Source organism: Eptesicus fuscus, chromosome 23 (assembly GCF_027574615.1).
Source record: "Eptesicus fuscus isolate TK198812 chromosome 23, DD_ASM_mEF_20220401, whole genome shotgun sequence".
NCBI classification, from domain to species: domain Eukaryota; kingdom Metazoa; phylum Chordata; class Mammalia; order Chiroptera; family Vespertilionidae; genus Eptesicus; species Eptesicus fuscus.
The window spans coordinates 12853807-12872770 of NC_072495.1; the positions used below are offsets into that span (position 1 = coordinate 12853807).

The following is an 18964-nucleotide window of genomic DNA, read 5'->3' on the forward strand; positions in this document are numbered from 1 at the left end:
CGTGGGTAGCTTAGGGCCTTCCTCTTGGGGGAGTGGGCAGGTTTCCTGGGCCTGAAGCTTTGGCTGGGCCTCCAGTTGTGGGGGTTGTGGCAGGAGAAAGGAGCTGGGGGTTGGGGTGGAGGTCCCAGGTGCATTCCAAACCAGGGACAGTAGACACCGTGGCCATTGTGCAGCTTCCAGCTTTTCTGGAGATCCAGTACTTTTGATCTAAAAGGCAACTGACATATATCAGGGGTCCATTCTGTGCCAGGGAGTTTCTAGGCATGATATCACTTGAAATTATTCCTTTCTACTTTATCCCTATTTTATAGATAAGCAAACTGAGGCTCAGTGAGGTTAAGAGCATTCTGCAGATCACTTCTGAGCCAGGATTTAAACCCAGTCCATCTGCAGTGAACCCCATTTGTCTTTAGTGTTGGGGAAAGTGGCTGCACCAGCCTCTGCTCCAGGAAAGGTTGGGGATGGTGAGGGGATCAGGGGGAGCGGAACCTGCTTCAGAGGTTCAGCCACGTAAGGCATGTAACTACTGTCACTGTCTTCTGCGCCCAGACACCATTTCCCAGGCTTGAATGAGTCTTGTTTTCTTCATAGATCCCAGAAATCATCCATTTCTGTTGTGATTTCCTCGTGTCCTGGGTGGATGAGGAGAACATCCTTGATGTCTACCGGCTGGCAGAGCTATTTGACTTGAGCCGTCTGACCAAGCAGCTGGACAGTTACATCCTCAAAAACTTTGTGGCCTTCTCGAGGACTGACAAGTACCGCCAGCTTCCTCTGGAGAAGGTCTACTCCCTCCTCAGCAGCAACCGCCTGGAGGTCTCCTGCGAGACCGAGGTGTATGAGGGTGCCCTGCTCTACCATTACACTCTGGAGCAGGTGCAAGCAGACCAGATCTCATTGCAAGAGCCCCCCAAGCTCCTTGAGACAGTGCGATTTCCCCTAATGGAACCCGAGGTCCTTCAGCGGCTGCATGACAAACTGGACCCCAGCCCACTGAGGGACACAGTGGCCAATGCTCTCATGTACCACCAAAACGAGAGCCTGCAGCCCAGCCTACAGAGCCCACAGACGGAGCTGCGGTCAGACTTCCAGTGCGTTGTGGGCTTTGGGGGCATTCACTCCACACCATCCACTGTCCTCAGTGACCAGGCCAAGTACCTGAACCCCCTGTTGGGAGAGTGGAAGCACTTCACCGCCTCCCTGGCCCCCCGGATGTCCAACCAGGGCATCGCAGTGCTCAACAACTTTGTGTACCTGATTGGAGGGGACAACAATGTCCAGGGATTCCGCGCTGAGGCCCGATGCTGGAGGTAAGAAGGGACCCCTGGCCATATTTCTGCGGGTGATGCTGTAGTGTAGGAATCATGGGCTCAGAGGGCTGGTTAGGGAGGGGTTCTGCATGGGCACTTCACCATGGACCAAGGTGATCAGCCTTTTATATTAATCTTGTGCTTGTTGGGGTACCCGTTTTGTGGAACAAATTTCAGGTTAATTGGAGAATGTAGATGGCGGTGACATAAGGAAAAGGGGACCTGGATTGCTTTCTTTCGCTCTTGTCCCCTTCTCAGAAGCACACTCACCCTGGATCACACCCTGCTGTCTTGTCGGTGAGGGGCTGAGTTGTGACTCTGCACCTGGCTGAGCGCAGGGGAGGGAAGCCCGTGGCAGGAAGGGTGGTTAGGCCTCAGAAGGAGGGGGTTTAGGAGCTGGGAGCATGGACAGGCAGTTGCTCCTTCCATTTTGCCTTCTCTTGAATTTTGACACAACTTGTCCCAGCTTCCCTTTGCCTGTCTGCTTTGCTCTTCTGACCACAAGCCCGTAGTGGAGCATGACTTCCTGTTGCTACTGCTCCCCTGAGTGTGCAGCCCTCAGCTCCGGGATGCAGGAAAGGCCAACAGGCATCGCTGAGCTTCTTGCCAAATCCCCACCCCTACCCCTAGGTCTACTCCCTCCCCAGCAGCAACCGCCTGGAGGTCTCCTGCGAGACCGAGGTGGATGAGGAGGTGGATGCTGTCAGCAGAGTGGTCTCCAGAGAAGGCAGTTTTCTGAGGGGGGTTTGGTGGACTGCCATGCTCTGTAGGAGGCTTTAGCTCTGTCAGTCTGTGAGGCTGATTCCACAGAGCCAATAGGTTTTCAGGTCCCGTCCACTGTACTTTGGTTTGATTTCTTGGGATTTGACGCCTGTGGGAAGTTTCCACCTGCACAAACTGAAAGATGGTACTGCAGAGGGAGAGCAAGAGTTCCAACTGCTTCTTGCATCTGTGAGCTGGGTGCAGACCAAGTTCATGTCCACGATTTTATCTTCTGGGGTGAGGATGGTGTGGAGTCTGGCCTGGCTATGCCTCTCTGAAGCATGGTGACCAGGACTGAGGTGGAGGTGACCATTCCTCAGCCACTTCTGATCTCCTGGGCTCAGGAAGTGATTACCTTTGCTAGACTGATGAGACCCAAAGCCAGGAGGCAATACTTTCGCTCATACCAAATGCCGTCCCAGTGGGTGTGGCAGCACCAGGTTCAAGCCTTCCTCTAGCCAAGCCTCGAAGTTTGTTTTTTAGGGCACTCAGCTTCCCATTTGGAGAGCCAAGGTCAGATCTCCCTGCTGAGCAACCCACAGGCCTGTAAAGCAGATGTCTCCAGAATATCATGGTCTCCAGCCCTCAGCACATGGTAGGGTGGTTGTGTGCCTGCAGGGATGCTGCTAGCCCATAGTCTGTCCTGTTACATGCAGTTTCACACAAGATTGGTCTAAATTCCCCTTTCTTGAACATGTGCTATGAGACCCAAGCTGGACTCTGAAAAATGCTAATATCAACCCTGTGATTGATAACTACAGCCTCAAACTTCACTCAGGAAGTGGATCACTGCGACAGGTGGGGTTGTGAGACCTGCCTAATGGGAGCAGGCAACACTGAGGGGCTGGGGTTTAGAGCATCTGGCAAGGTGGTGGGGAGGGTCCTGGGTCTGTCATCTCTACAGAGCGAATGTTTCCTTAATCTCCCAGTGGATTCTTTTTTTTTTTTTTTAATGTATTTTCATTGATTTCAGAGAGGAGAGGGAGAGAAAGATAGAAACATCAGCCCTGGCCGGTTTGGCTCAGTGGATAGAGCGTCGGCCTGCGGACTGAAAGGTCCCAGGTTCAATTCCGGTCAAGGGCATGTACCTTGGTTGCGGGCACATCCCCAGTAGGAGGTGTGCAGGAGGCAGCTGATCCATGTTTCTCTCCCATCAATGTTTCTAACTCTCTATTCCTCTCCCTTCCTCTCTGTAGAAAAGCAATAAAATATATTTTTTTAAAAAAAGATAGAAACATCAATGATGAGAGAGAATCATTGATTGGCTGCCTCCTGCATGCCCTCTGCTGGGGATCGAGCCCACAACTCAGGCTTGTGCCCTTGACCCAAATCGAACCTGGGACCCTTCAGCTTTCAGGCCGACGCTCTATGCCGACGCTCTATCCACTGAGCCAAACAGGCTAGGGCTCTCCCAGTGGATTTTTTTAATATATATATTTTATTGATTTTTTACAGAGAGGAAGGGAGAGGGATAGAGAGTTAGAAACATCAATGAGAGAGATACATCGATGAGAGAGAAACATCCATCAGCTGCCTCCTGCACACCCCCTACTGGGGATGTGCCCACAACCAAAGGTACATGCCCTTGACCGGAATCAAACCTGGGACCTTTCAGTCCGCAGGCCGACGCTCTATCCACTGAGCCAAACCAGTTAGGGCCCAGTGGATTCTTAAAGCTGCTAGATGGAAGATGGATCTTAATTTGATTTAAGAGTTTGGTTCTCTCCCCTTCCCCCTTCCATTATTTCATCAGCCTTTGAACCTATAGGCTTTCAGAATATAAGAAAACAAGATTTTGCAGTAAATTAGGGTTTGCACTTTAAGGAGCTAGGGACTTACCAGGTTATATCTTAAAGCATTGGTACAGAAACTATATAAAAAGTTACCTCTTTTGGAGCAAATTGTATTTGCCTCCAAGATACCACTGTTTCTTTCTTTGATTGCATCTTTTTTTTTTTTTTATTTTTAACAGAGAGGAAAGGAGAGGGATAGAGAGCTAGAAACATCGACCAGCTGCCTCTTGCACACCCCCTACCAGGGATGTGCCCGCAACCAATTACATGCCCTTGACCGGAATCTGGGACCTTTCAGTCTGCAGACCGACGCTCTATCCACTGAGCCAAACCGGTTTCGGCTGATTGCATCTTTAGTATCCACCTTCTATGTTTGCACCTTTTCCGTAGCTCTGGGCTTCTGAAAACTGACTACTTGCCTTACCTGGTAGTAGCTGGTCTCATGTTGCCACATGTTCTGACCCTACTTAGAATAATAACTTTTTACCCCTTAGGCATTCCCATGACTTGAGTATATTTCAAATAATGTTATAATTGTAATAAACTTCATTACTAGTTATGGGAATGCTTGAGTCATGGAAATACCAAAGAAATAGTCTACTAAATTTAACAAGAGCCCCAGAACATATTTGTACCAACTCTAGATTTCACTTCTGAGTTTGCGGTTGGATGATCCACAATCTGCATTAAAGTGATTAAAACTGATTATATCCTTATATGCAGTAATAAAGCTTACTTTTTATTAGAAAAAGAATATTTCTTGGGGATTTATTCTAACAAAGTGGAAAATTAATCCATTAAAGAGGAAAATGTGGAATTTAGGACACAGTGGGGAGATAAGAAATCAGTGAAACTGTGGTTCTTGTTAAATTTAGTAGACTTTTTCTTTGGTGCCTTTAAATTATTGATGTGGTGTGTGTGTGTGTGTGTGTGTGTGCGCGCGCGCGCGCACGCCCTTAAATCTGAAGCCACAAATCCAAGTGAACTCTGCCTAGGAAGCTGTGAGGGCAGGAGACCAGAAGGAGGTAAGCGGAAGCATCTAGAGCAGTGGTTCTCAACCTTTTTAATGCCACGACCCTTTAATACAGTTCCTCATGTTGTGGTGACCCCCAACCATAAAATTATTTTCGTTGCTACTTCATTACTGTAATTTGCTACTGTTATGAATCGTAATGTAAATATCTGTGTTTTCCGATGGTCTTAGGTGACCCTGCTAGCGGTTCTCAACCTGTGGGTCGCTGCTGTAGAGCCTAAGACCATCGGAAAACACAGATATTTACATTACGATTCATTAACAGTAGCAAATTACAGTAATGAAGTAGCAACGAAAATAATTTTATGGTTGGGGGTCACCACAACATGAGGAACTGTATTAAAGGGTCGTGGCATTAAAAAGGTTGAGAACCACTGGTCTAGAGGGTATTGTGTCACTCTAGTGCAGTGATGGGCAACCTTTTGAGCTTGGTGTGTCAAACTTCACCAAAAAACTGAGCATAACTCGGGTAGTGTGTCACTTTGAGGAAAAAACATTATTTCGCGAATGTTTCATCCTCAGGGGCAGCAAATGTTTCATCCTCGGCATGCGGCCGCGTGTCATCAGAAATGGCTACGCGTGTCAGTGCTGACACGCGTGTCATAGGTTCGCCATCACTGCTCTAGTGGAAGATGCTGACTTATGCTTGGCTCAGAATAGGGATGAAGAGGATATGAGGGCGATCTGGCTGTGACATCTGTCACCTCATTAATTGTTAGGATTGACTTGGCTGATCTGGCTGGTGTCCCCTTCCTCCCTCACTGCTCCATGTGCATCCCTCCGGAAGCTGTGCGCTCAGTTGAAGAGGAAAAATAAATAAAAGATATTTTTAAATAGGAAAAAAGAGACATGTACATGAATGAGTGTCATGCACAGGAAAGACAGTAGAAGGCCTTTGCTAGTTGATGGCCTCTGAATGGTGCACTCTGGACTGAACTGGCTATCTGTTCCCAGCCTGACCTTCACCTGGCTGTGCCTCTGGTCATTCAGGTCTCAAATGTCACCTTCTCAGGAGGCCCTTCATCTCTGAGAGCTTTGCTCTCCCCCGACCTTGCTGCCAGGTGGATCACTTTTCTTACATCATCATCATTATTATTATTGTTATTATTATTATTATTATTATATTTGTGGTACCTGCATTATACTGAGCACTTGTTCACTCTGTTCTCTTTAGCTTGTTTCCCATTCTGATGGAAAGCAGGGCCCTTGTCCTGAGTTTCCCTCTGGATCCCCAGCACTGAGCAGTGCCTGATCCATGTTGGGTGGCCAGTACATATTTGTAGAGTGAAGGAATGATTTCACTGCTAGTAATCTTACCCCTTCGTTAATTTATTCAGCAGACAGTGCGTGATGTACCTTGATCAGGTGCTACGCTGAGGTCTAGGAATACAGATGTGACCTTGGTCCTTTACAAACTTCCCTCAGGTTAACAAGGATCCTTTTTATGTATGTTGTCCTTTCTGATCCTTCATGATAGCTTTTCTAGGCAGATGGCATCACCTTATTGGACAGCTGCAGAGACTGAGTGAATGTCTAGAGTAAAACCAATACCCAGATGCACCCAAGGAAACGGGCGGAACTGGGATTCAGGCCTGCATCTGTGTGTGACCCAGATGCATGTTCTGTCTCTTGGAGCCCTTACTCCTGAGACAGCCTGTTTCCTGGAATTCCTGGGTGGCAGGGCAGGAAGAATCAGCTGCAGAACGTGCCTTAACTTGTGCTTTGGGGCAAAGGATGCATCTGATTTCCTCACCAAACAGCATATGACACAGGCCAAAGAAAACTTCATTCACTCTCTTCAGAACCGCTTGAAGTTGGACTTATTCTCTTTGGAGTTCGTCTTCCTGTGTAGAAATAAAAACACTTATCTGAAAGGTGCTATGTCTATGCATTGGCCATTGAGCAAGGAGGCTCCAGATGTAGGAGCTCACGTGCAGGCACCTGGGTAGATGGATGCCCAGATGCCGGTCAGGGAAAGAGTGGGCTTTGGGCCTCAGGCTCACAGGGCCCTGGGCCCTTTAGGCTTTGTGATCATCTGTATTCACCCCAACAACACACCACATAGGCCCTGCAGAGCACCAGGCCTGGGACACGGAAAGAAGGGGTAGAGGCAATAGGAGGCCCCCTGGAAGTGGGGCAAGCCTAGGGCAGGCTGTGGGGGCTGGAAAGTTGGGTATGGACTAGGGCTTTGAAGGGCCTGAGCTACAGTGTTAGGATTTTGGAGTGTGACCAGGAGCTTTGCTGGTGAGGATAGGATCAATGGATAGAGGGAGCATGGGGTTCCATTTAGGACAGGTGAGTAGCCAGCTGGAGATGGGTGGGAGGCAGTTGCAGTGTAGGTCTAAAGTGCAGGAGAAAGCAAGGATTATAGTTAGTTGGTCTGGAGTGTCTGAGATCACCTGGGTTGAGAATTCGACGCCCTTTGAAGGCAGAAGAGGGATAGGGTGGGCTTTGCCCAGGAGTGCAGGATGAAGCTGCTTGGGGACTAGACTTTTTTATAAAGGTTGATGAGAAGGGCCGAAGCCGGTTTGGCTCAGTGGATAGAGCGTCGGCCTGCGGACTCAAGGGTCCCAGGTTCGATTCCAGTCAAGGGCATGTACCTTGGCTGCGGGCACATTCCCAGTGGGGAGTGTGCGGGAGGCAGCTGATCGATGTTTCTCTCTCATGGATGTTTCTAACTCTCTATCCCTCTCTCTTCCTCTCCGTAAAAAGTCAATAAAATATATTTAAAAAAAAAAAAAAAAAAAAAGGTTGATGAGAAGGAAGGAGAGTGAAGGGCTGTGACTTGGGGACAACTGCATCTCCAGTGAAAAGGGAGTGAAAGTGGCCTCCATGTCAGGAGAGCAACTTACGGTAACGGTTAACTGCTCACATGGTGCTGGGGCTCAGCAGTAACTCAGTAGCGGTCAGCTTTTCTCCCAGTTGGCCCAGCAGTGCTCCTGCAGGCCAGGCTGGCTCCTCCAGCATCATGGGAGCGCCTGGAACCCCAGAGGACTCCACCCTCTTGATACTCACAGTCCAGTGTGGGAGATAGCACCTTGACTCTCACAGAGAGGGAGACCTTGAGAAGTGGAGAGGGCACCCCAGCTGGGAGGTTGGGAAAGCATGAGGCGCATGAAGAGATGAAGAGGTGGGTTGTGATGAGCTCGTGTGGGCACTGTGCACATGGCAGGCTCGAGCAGACCACCATGAGGGAGTGTTGGTCTTAGCTAGAGGCTAGGAGGCTGTTGTGTCCATCCACAGTTCATGGTCATCCTGGATGAATGGGGACAGGGCTATGGGGGCCATGAGGTGAGATGGAGGTGGCTGAAAGAACAGCCCTCGGTCAGCCTGGGGTGGATAGTAGAGTGGGCTAAAAACCATGCCAGAGGTTATACCTGGAAGGGACCAGCTTTGTGGGCAGAAACCCAGGAGGCTTCTGGCCACACCTCCCAGGTGTGTATCAGCCTGCTGCCATGGCTGTGAGTGGGTGTGTGCTAGTGTGTGGAAGCAGATGATGGGAGGGTTCAGGGGACATGGGCAGAACAGGAGGTGCTGTCTCGCCTGTCAGTGATATGCTGTCCTCATGTCCCCTCAAAAGGTATGACCCGCGGCACAACCGCTGGTTCCAGATCCAGTCCCTGCAGCAGGAGCACGCCGACCTGTGTGTGTGTGTCGTGGGCGGGTACATCTACGCAGTGGCGGGCCGTGACTACCACACTGACCTGAATGCTGTGGAGCGCTATGACCCTACCACCAACACCTGGGCCTATGTGGCCCCGCTCAAGAGGGAGGTAAAGAAGCCCTTCCAAGAGGGGTTTTTTCCCACCCGCTCTCCTTTCTGGGGTGTGTAGAATGAGCCAAAGACCCAGCCAGGGAATCAGGGCCAGTGAGCTGAGTCCACATCCCTCCAAAGACCCTGTACTGAGAGCAGGAGGGGGACTGCCGAGGTTCTGCCCACTACCTGGGGAGAGCTGATCAAGCATCCAGACCGCATTCCCCAGGATTTCACCCCTTCTTGTCTTGCCACCTTGGCCCTGGGAAGCTACTTTAATCCTGAAGTTCAAATGTAGACAGAAACCTTCCCCTCACCTGTCCTTTAGCACAGCTGAGATGAGCTAGGATGTGTCCGAAAATGTAGACAAGAGAGATGAAGGCTCAGAAGCCTCACACTTCTCCCCTAAAGGTCCCCTGGAGGGTGGGGCCTTTAAAATGCCAAAAACACATGAGAATTTTTATTTTTCAAGGTTTTTTTTTTAGATCATGTGCCTCCTACACAGAACGTTGGTTTGTTCCAGTTTGGAGATGTTTACTTTAAGGAGGTCCCTCTTTTGTCCTATGGTTGTGGGGTACTTGGAGCCTGTCCCCAAAACCAGACATGAGATCCCAGGGCTCCAGAGGAGGCTAGCTGATCCCCCATGTCCCAGGTTTCAGCCTCTGAGAGCAGGGTATGCACCCTGTTGGTACCGGCATTGTAATTTTCAGAGCACCTGTTATACGCCTTTGGGGATCCCTGAGCACCTCAGAAGCAGGGGATGGCATGGGGGATGAGTGGGGCTCTGCCTTGGGCTCTACTGAACTAGCTCTGGGACCTTGGCAGAAAGGAGCTCCGGCCTTTCTGAACCTCTTTCCACACATCCCCTCTTTATCTCTCACCCTTCCCCAGTCCCCAAGGGCCTTAGACCTTGACTCTTGGGAGCGAGGGGACTCCCTGATGAGTCCAGCTCCTCTCCAAGGTCAGGATCTCCTCCCATGATTCCTTTCAGGCAGGGAAAGCTGGCATGCTCCTTGCTCCTCAGCTTCTTTGGGGAAGGGAGCCCCTCTAGAAGGATACTCTCTACCCCCAATCTGGAGAAAGGAGCATATTTTGCTTGGGAAATGTCAGGACTCCTTGACACCTGGGGGATGAGGATGAACTGAATTCCTCTCTGCAAGGGTGCTAGATGGGAGTGAGAGACGGGTGGGGGAGGGGCATGAGGGATCTTTGGGAAGCTGCTGTTCTCCAGTGTGGCCACAGAGGGGCAGCCTTACCCTTTAGTCCAGCGATCGCCAACCTTTCGGACCTCGCGGACCACCAGTTTAGTTAACTTCTTCCTGACTGCCAATGTTCCTTACTTCATACATTCATTTGTTCAGCAACTATTTATTAAGCACCTACCCTTTTTGTTTTTTTCTTTTTCACCTACCCTTTTTCTAATACCTGGGGATGCAATGAGGACAAGAAATGACAAAGGTTCCCCCATGGTGTTTACATCCTAACCACTAAACAAATCTGTAAAATAATTGCCAATTGTGGTAAGTGCGATGAGGAAATTAAGAGGAGGTTGAGCTAAACAGGGCTCGGGGTGGGGAGTTGGTGGGGGGGCTTTGGCAGGACAAATCTAGATAGACTATTTGGGGAAGGTCCATTTGAGGACATGTCAGACTGAGGGAGGAAGGACCTTATAGGCCAGTAGGGGACTTCATAGTTTATTCTGAGAAAGGGAAAGTGCTTGTGAAGAGAAGAGGATTTAGAGGAGCGGGAGCAAGAACAGAAGTTCTGTGCTGGGGTGGAGGCTATTGGAGAAGGAAGAAGGTGGATGGATTTGAGGTATAGTTTGGAGGTAAACTGACCAGACTGTTGGAAACTAGTAAGCAACACAAAGATTTATTGTACCTAGCTACAGTTGTTCCACCAGGAAATTGTGTAGCACTAAGAGCATACATGAGAGGGGTGTGTGTGTCTCAAATCAATAATCTAACTCCTACCTCAAAGACCTGAAAAAAGAAGAGCTAAATATATCCAAATCAAACAGAAGAAAGGAAGTAATAAAAAGAGCAGAAACCAAGGAAATTAAAAGCAGATAAACAGTAGAGAAAATCAACCAAAGAACTGTGTTTTTCTTTCCCCACAAGATCAATAAAATTGACAAACTTCTATCAAGACTGACGGAAAAAAAAGAGAGAGAGAGAGAAGACAGAATTTAAAATATCAAGAATGAAATTGGGCATTCCTGCAAATCCTGCAGACGTCAAAAGAGAATAATACAAACAACTCTACACATGTAAATTTGACAACTTAGATGAAATGGACCAATTCCTCAAAAAAACTACCATCTCCACAACTTGCTCAGCATAAAACAGATAAATTGAATAGCTTTATACCTGTTGAGGAATGTGTAGGCCCAGGTGATTTCACTGGAAAATTCTTATTCTCTCAAACATTTAAAGAAAAGTTGGCACCAGTTCTGCGTGATTTTCCCCCCAGAAAAGAGAGGAGGAGGGAATATTTCCCAATTCATCTTATAAAGTTAATATTACCCTGATACCAAAACTGACAAAAACAATACCAAAAAGAGGGACAGACCTCTTATAAATATATGAATATATGAATATCCTTAATAAAATAGTGGCAAATAGAACTCAAAAACAAATAAAACAAACCACCACACCATTGCCAAACGGGGTTGATTATAGGGATGGAGGCTAGTTTCGTATTTGAAAGTCAGTCAGTGTAATTCACCATATTGAAATCATATGGACATATGAAGAAAAACACATTTCACAATAGTTATCCTATTACCAACAGACTTAATGGTAAAAGACTTATTTGAATGTTTTTCCCCTACAGTGGGGAACAGGGTAAGATATCAACTCTCACCGTTCTTAATTCAGTATAGTCCTGGAAGTTCTAGCCAGTGAAATAAGTCAACAAAAGGAAATAAAGGCATGGAAATTGAAGAGTTAGAAATAGTCCTGGTGTGGCTCAGTTGGACATTGTCCTGTGCACCAAAAGGTTGCCAGTTTGATTCCCAGTCCGGGCACATGCCCAGCTTGTGGGCTTAATCCCTGGTGGGGGGGTGTGCAGGAGGCAGCCTATCAAGGTTTCGCTGTCATATCGATGTTTCCCTCTCTTCATCTTTCTAAAAATCAATTAAAAGTCTTTTTTAAATATAATCCTCACCTCACGATATTTTTCCCATTGACTTTTTTAGAGAGAGTGAATGGGAGGGCGAGAGAGAGCGAAACACCAACAAGAGAGAGACATTGATTGGTTGCCTCCTACATGCTCCACAGTGGGGATCGAGCCCACAACCTGAGTATGTGCCCTGACTGGAAACTGAACTGTGACCTCTTGGTTTATAGGTTGATGCTCAACCACTGAGCCATGCCAGCTGGGCAAATTTTTAAAATATATATATATTTTATTGATTTTTTTACAGAGAGGAAGAGAGAGGGATAGAGAGTTAGAAACATCGATCAGAGAGAAACATCGATCAGCTGCCTCTTGCACACCCCCCACCGGGGATGTGCCCGCAACCAAGGTACATGCCCCTGACCGGAATCAAACCTGGGACCCCTCAGTCCGCAGGCCGACGCTCTATCCACTGAGCCAAACCGGTTTCGGCTGCTGGGCAAATTTTTAAAAATATATATATTTTATTGATTTTTTTACAGAGAGGAAGGGAGAGGGATAGAGAGTTAGAAACATCGATGAAAAAAAAAAAAAAAAAAAAAAAGAAACATCGATGAGAGAGAAACATCAATCAGCTGCCTCCTGCACACCTCCTACTGGGGATGTGCCTACAACCAAGGTACATGCCCTTGACCAGAATCGAACCTGGGTCCGTGGGCCGACGCTCTATCCACTGAGCCAAACCGGTCAGAGCCAGCTGGGCAAATTTTTAAAATGTATATTTTTATTGATTTCAGAGAGGAAGGGAGAGGGATAGGTAGAAACATCAATGATAAGAGAGAATCATTGATCGGCTGCCTCCTACACACACCCCTACTAGGGAACAAGCCTGCAACCCAGAATCGCACAGTGACCTCCTGGTTAATAGGTTGATACTCAACCACTGAGCCATGCTGGCCGGGCTAAAAATCTTTTTTTTTTTTTTTTTTTTTTTATTGATGATTTTTTACAGAGAGGAAGAGAGAGGGATAGTTAGAAACATCGATCAGTTGCCTCTTGCACACCCCCTACTGGGGATGTGCCCGCAACCAAGGTACATGCCCTTGACCGGAATCGAACCTGGGAATCGAACCTGGGACCTTTCAGTCCGCAGACCAACGCTCTATCCACTGAGCCAAACCGGTTTCGGCTAAAAATCTTTTAAAAAAAGCAAAGTAAGCCTGGCTGTTGTGGCTTAGTGAATGGTTGAGCATCAACCCATGAACCAAGAGGTCCCAGCCAGGGCGCATACCTGGGTGGTCGGCTCGATCCCCAGTAGGGGGCGTCCAGGAGACAGCCAATCTGTTTCTCACATTGATGTTTCACTCTTCCACTCCCTTCCTCTCTCTAAAAATCAATGAAAACATTTTTTAAAAAATGAAGACAAGTTGCAGAATGGGAGAAATACTTGCAAATCACATATCTGACAAAGGACTATTTAACATATCATCTGCCAGGGGTTACGAAGCGGATTCAGGGCAGGAAGGCAATAGGTGTGACTATGAACAGGCAACAGGAGGGATCCTAGTGAAGATGGAAATGTCCTGTGTTCTTAACTGTGCCAACACCAGCATCCTGGTTGTGATGTAGTTATACAAGCTCTTACCACGGGGGACTCTGAGTGAAGGATACATGGGGCCTTTATTCTTTCTTAGAACTACGTGCAAATCTACACTTACATCAAAATGTAGTTAACTTTAAAAAAAAACAAAATCTCCCTAGTTCTCCACCATTGATGGGCGAAGACATGCCCACTGCTCTGTCCCTGCTCTCCACTCTGTCTATGCCACCCTGCATAGTGACCCTGGACCAAATTCTGCAACCTCAACCCCTCATGGGGCTCCTCTCCCCCAAAACACACAATGCCCACTGGTACAGCGGGAGGGCCTTACATGTGGTAGCTATGAGATAGGAGGTCCTTGGGCAGTAGTGACTAGCGTGGTGGGGGCTGGCTGGGCACAATGGAAAGCGCATGAAAGGTGGAGGGCCAAAGTTAAAGGCAGGGTGGTGTATTCTCTTCCCACACACAATTCCATAACTAAAAATTAACTTTTTAAAATATTTTTTTCATTGATATTTAGAGGGGAAGGGAGAAAGATAGAAACATCGATGAGAGAAACATCCATCCGCTGCCTCCTGCACGCCCCTCATTGGGGAATAAGCCTGCAACCCAGGCATGTGCCCCGACCAGGAATCGAACCAGCAACCTCCTGGTGCATGGGTCAGTGCTCAACCACTGAGCAACACTGGCTAGGCTAAAAATTACCCCTGGTGTTTTTATTATTATTAATACTCACCTGAGGGTATGCTTATTGATTTTAGAGAGAGGGGAAGGGAGAGAGAAATATCAATGTGTGAGAGAACATAGATCGGTTGCCTTTTGTATGAGCCCCACCGGGGATCAAACCCACAACCTAAGTATGTGCCCTGACTGGGAATCAGACCCACAACCTTTCAGTATACAGGACGATGTTCCAACCAACTCAGCCACACAGCCAGGGCTTGGTGTTTGATTTTTTGACTTTTGCATCTCATTTTTTCCTCACTGTATCAGCCATCATTTGCAGGTAAATATTTTGAAAGTGGAGTCAGCAGGTCTGGAGGATTGGCTGGCCATTGGGACTGGGGGAGAGGTGAGGGCAGGCAGCTAAGGGTGGGTCAAGGGTTCCCAGAACTGACAGATTCCATTCTTCCCTGTGGAAGCTCAGGCTCTGTAGAATCATTCCCCATTAGGAAAGGACATGGGTGGGTGACTAGACAGTACGTCCAGCAAAAATCCAGGGAGCTTTCTCGTCCGAATGTGAAGAGGAAATCAGTGAAGCCAGGAAGTGTCAGGCAGTTGAGGGGTAGGAGCAGCCTTGGCAAAGGCCACTGGCTGCCCTCCCTCACTGCCCTCTTGCCCCTCCCCATCTGCCCCTGTTCTCTTGGTGGCCCATGTAGGTATATGCCCATGCTGGCGCCACACTGGAGGGGAAGATGTATATTACCTGCGGCCGCAGAGGGGAGGACTACCTAAGGGAGACACACTGCTATGACCCAGACAGCAACACCTGGCAAACTCTGGCGGATGGGCCTGTGCGGCGGGCCTGGCACGGCATGGCCACCCTCCTGGACAAGCTGTATGTGATCGGGGGCAGCAACAATGATGCTGGCTACAGGAGGGATGTGCACCAGGTAAGTGCGGCTGGGCTGCCTTACACACCTGTTGTTATTCTGCCACTCCCAATTGTTATGGATGAAAAATTATTTGTAACATGTGCCTCCTTTTTATTTATTTATATTTTTATTGATTTCAGAGAGGAAGAGAGAGATAGAAACATCAATGATGAGAATCATTGATCGGCTGCCTCCTGCAAGCCCCCTACTGGGCATGTGCCCTTGACCGGAATTGAACCCGGGACCCTTCAGTCCACAGACTGACGTTCTATCCACTGAGCCAAACCAGCTAGGGCTGTTTTATTTATTTATTTTTTAAGCAGTTTCAGGTTCCAGCAAAAAAAAAAAAATTTAATGACTTTATTTTGCAGTTTGGTTCACAGCAAAATTGAACAGAAACTAGATAGAGCACAGAGGATTTTTGAAAGTATGAAAATACTTTGTATGATATTATAACGATGGGTACATGTCAGTATACATTTGTCCAGACCCATAGAATGTACACCACCAAGAGTGAGCCCTAACTATGGATTTTGGGTGTAGATTCATCAATTGTAACAAATGTGCCACTCTTGTAGGGGATGTCGACAGTGTGTGTGGGAATGGGGGGTATATGGAAAATCTCTGTACTTTCTGTTAATTAAAAAAAAAATTTTTTTAGAGTAGTTTTAGGTTTACTACAAAATTAAGAAGGTATAGAGATTTCCCGTATATGCCCTGCTCCCACACATTCACAGCTTCCCTCAGTATCAACAACCCCTACGTGTGACACATTTGTTACAATTGATGAATCCACAGTTTACATCAGGGTTCACTCTTGGTGGTGTACATTCTGTGGGTTTGGACAAATGTCTAATGACATGTGTCTACCATTATAATCATATGGAATAGTTTCACTTATTATTATTAAAAACCTTAATTATAAAGTTAATATAACCACATTACAGAACCTTTAAATAATGGAGAAGGGTGAAGAAAAACACGCATAATCCAGCCCCGTGCCACTGTTTTTTTGTCCTTCTCCCTATGCATGGTTTCCACCCAATTATAGTTAAAGAACCTCCCATTCTGCTTCTGGCTGAAGTTCATTGAGGGTGTCTTCCAGTTAATATTTGATCTCCATAGCCACTACTTACCCCTACCTCACTGGCTGTGCAGAATTCTGTCAGACTAGTGTATCATTTGGGTTGGTCTAAGTTTTAACTGTTCCAATAACATAATAAGTAACATTTGCTTTATAGAGCTTTTCCGGTATATTGGGTTATTTCCTAAGGCTAGAGCGATGGTTCTCAAAGTATGGTTCCCAGACCAGTAGCATTCACATTATATTAGAATGCACTAGAAATGCAGATTCTCAGGCCCAACCCAAGATGCACTGAGGAAGCTCTGGGGGTGGGCTCAGCAATCTCTTTTTAAACAACCTCCTTCCCCCAGTGGTAAGACCAACTGGACTCTAGTGTATTTGTTTCCTATTGCTGCCATGACAGTTCACTACAAATTTTGCAACTTAAAGCAACATACCTGTATTCCATATCCTTGTTTGCTCAGGGTTTTGGCAGATTCAGTTCTTTGTGGTTGTAGGACTGAGGTCCCTGTTTCCTTTCGGGCTGTCGGCTAAAGGCCCTTTATGGCTTCTAGAGACCTCTGCATTCCCTGGCACGGGGCCACTTCATCTTCAGAGCCAACAACGGCAGGTTGTCCTTCTCATCTCTCCTGTCACACCTTCCTTTCCGCTTTCAAGGGCTTGTGAAACTAAGTGGTTCCAGCAGGATAACCTCCCTTATCCATGTTCACACCCTTAATCACATCTGCAGAGTCCCTTCTATGTTAAGTAACACAAGTTCTAGAAATGAGGACATGGCCTTTGGAAGGCCAGTATTCTGCATATCCTAGCTGGAGAACCAAAGCTGATTATTAAGTCAAAAAGGTAAGATTTGTATGGCTCTTAATACATATTGCCAATTTGGTTTTTTCCTGGCTTGTCAGACAAGTGCATAGCAGTATAGCTTCTACATCTTCACCAGCATTTGGTTTTATGGGTTTTGGTTATGGTTGCTGGTTAACAGTTGACAATTTTTCTTGACCATTTATTTTACATTTTTTAAAAAATATATTTTTATTGATTTCAGAGAGGAAGGAAGAGGGAGAAAGAGATAGAAATATCAATGCTGAGAGAGAATTATTGATCAGCTGCCTCCTGCATGCCCCACCCTGGGGGTCAAGCTTGCAACCCGGGGCATATGCCCTGACTGGGAATTGAACCCTGACCTCCTGGTTCATGGGTCTATGCTTAACCACTGAGCCACGCCAACCAGGCTATTTTGCATTTTTTGAGTTACTAGTAGGTTGAACATTTTTCCATGTATTTGTTTATTGTTTGGGGTATTTTGAGAAAAGAGAACATTGAGGGTCATTAGCAGTAGCTATTTCCATACTTTATTTGCACTTCCACCTGGTGCGGGGTGCTGTCGGTGCGGGTAGGGGCAGGGGGTAAAGATATCACATGGGACCTCAGTCATCTTCAGTCTTATGGAGGGGAGAGAACCAGTACCACCAGACCATGGAAAATAATAGCCACCAACTGGAACGGCCATCTCCACAGGCTGACTGAGGGCTCTGGAGATGGGACAGAGCGTCAGTCTGGCCCTTGGACAGGATGTTTTAACACTGGCCATGAACCCTTCCTCCACAGCCCTGCATGTCCCTCAGCTTTGGTTCGAATCCAGGGCCTGGCTGAGAGTGCTGTCCTGCCCAGCTGGCCTAGGCCAGGCTGGCAGCCCCGTCCCAGCAGGTGCCCCGGCTTTACTCTGGCCCTGACTTTGCAGGTGGCCTGCTACAGCTGCACATCCGGGCAGTGGTCATCTGTCTGCCCACTCCCAGCGGGGCATGGTGAGCCTGGCATTGCTGTGCTGGACAACAGGATCTATGTGCTGGGCGGCCGCTCACACAACCGTGGCAGTCGCACGGGCTACGTGCACATCTATGACGTGGAGAAGGACTGCTGGGAGGAGGGGCCCCAGCTGGACAACTCCATCTCGGGCCTGGCGGCCTGTGTGCTCACCCTGCCCCGTTCCCTGCTCCTGGAGCCGTCCTATGGGACCCCTGACCGCCAGGCCGACCCGGACTTCGCCTCGGAGGTGATGAGTGTATCTGACTGGGAGGAGTTTGACAACTCCAGCGAAGATTAGGGCTCTGGGGCTGGTGTCAACAGGAAGGGAAGGGTGGCAGGAGCTCCGAGGGCCGCCCAGGCCAGAGCACTTTACCCCAGGGCATCGAGGCCCTTCCTTCTGCACCCCAGCCAGCTGGCTCTTGCCACCCTCCCTTCACACCAGCCCATCTGCCAGCTTGCAGCAGGTCTTTGTGGGGCTCTGTAGATCCTGGCTGCGGATCACCGTGCAGGAAGAGGTGTTCGAGAAGGCTCTGGTCCCCTGAAGGGGTTTACCGGGCCTGCTGCTCCTCAGCTCACACAGGGTGTGCCGTCACCAGCTGTCGTGGCCTCCCTGGTTCTGGTCCCTGCTGGGCTGAGAAGGTGTCCTCCAAAGGGATCTGTGCACTGGCACCTGGTGAGGCGGCTGAGGTATATTGAGTCCCCTCCTGTGGGCAGGGGTAGGGTGGGCCCCTCTCCTACCCAGCAGCCAGGAGAGCAATTGAGAGCTCCCAAGGACTGGAGAGGGAGCAGAGATGCATAAGGTTGCTTGAGACTGGTTCTAGTGATAAGAAGATCCCCTACAGCTGGGCTTTTCTGACCCCATGTTGTTGATAAATGAAATAAATCATCTTGCTAAAGGTATGAATTGTTCTTGTGGCCATGGCCTCAATTTCTTTCACAGCCTGTCCGAGGCTGCAGCACTGGGAAGCACCAGTTCCCTTCTGGGGTGAAAGTCACTGCTGGGAATACCGCTCTGGTGTGGGATTTGGCAGTGGGAGGCCAAAATCCTGTCTCAAAGGCAAGAGCACAGTACACTCCAGCTAGAAGGGTGCCACCTAGAAACCCGCC

At 48.2% G+C, this 18964-nt stretch overlaps 1 protein-coding gene across 1 annotated transcript in view; it reads left to right on the forward strand.

Moving 5' to 3' along the window:
* KLHL22 (kelch like family member 22) overlaps positions 1–18756 on the forward strand; it is a 30854-nt gene extending 12098 nt beyond the window's left edge. Inside the window, exons 4-7 of the mRNA XM_054712445.1 lie at positions 592–1310; positions 8479–8671; positions 14752–14985; positions 17793–18756. Of these exons, the coding sequence (XP_054568420.1) occupies positions 592–1310; positions 8479–8671; positions 14752–14985; positions 17793–18155 (1509 nt within the window). The 3' untranslated portion in view covers positions 18156–18756. The remainder of the gene's footprint in view (positions 1–591; positions 1311–8478; positions 8672–14751; positions 14986–17792) is intronic.
* The last annotated feature ends 208 nt before the right edge of the window (positions 18757–18964 follow it).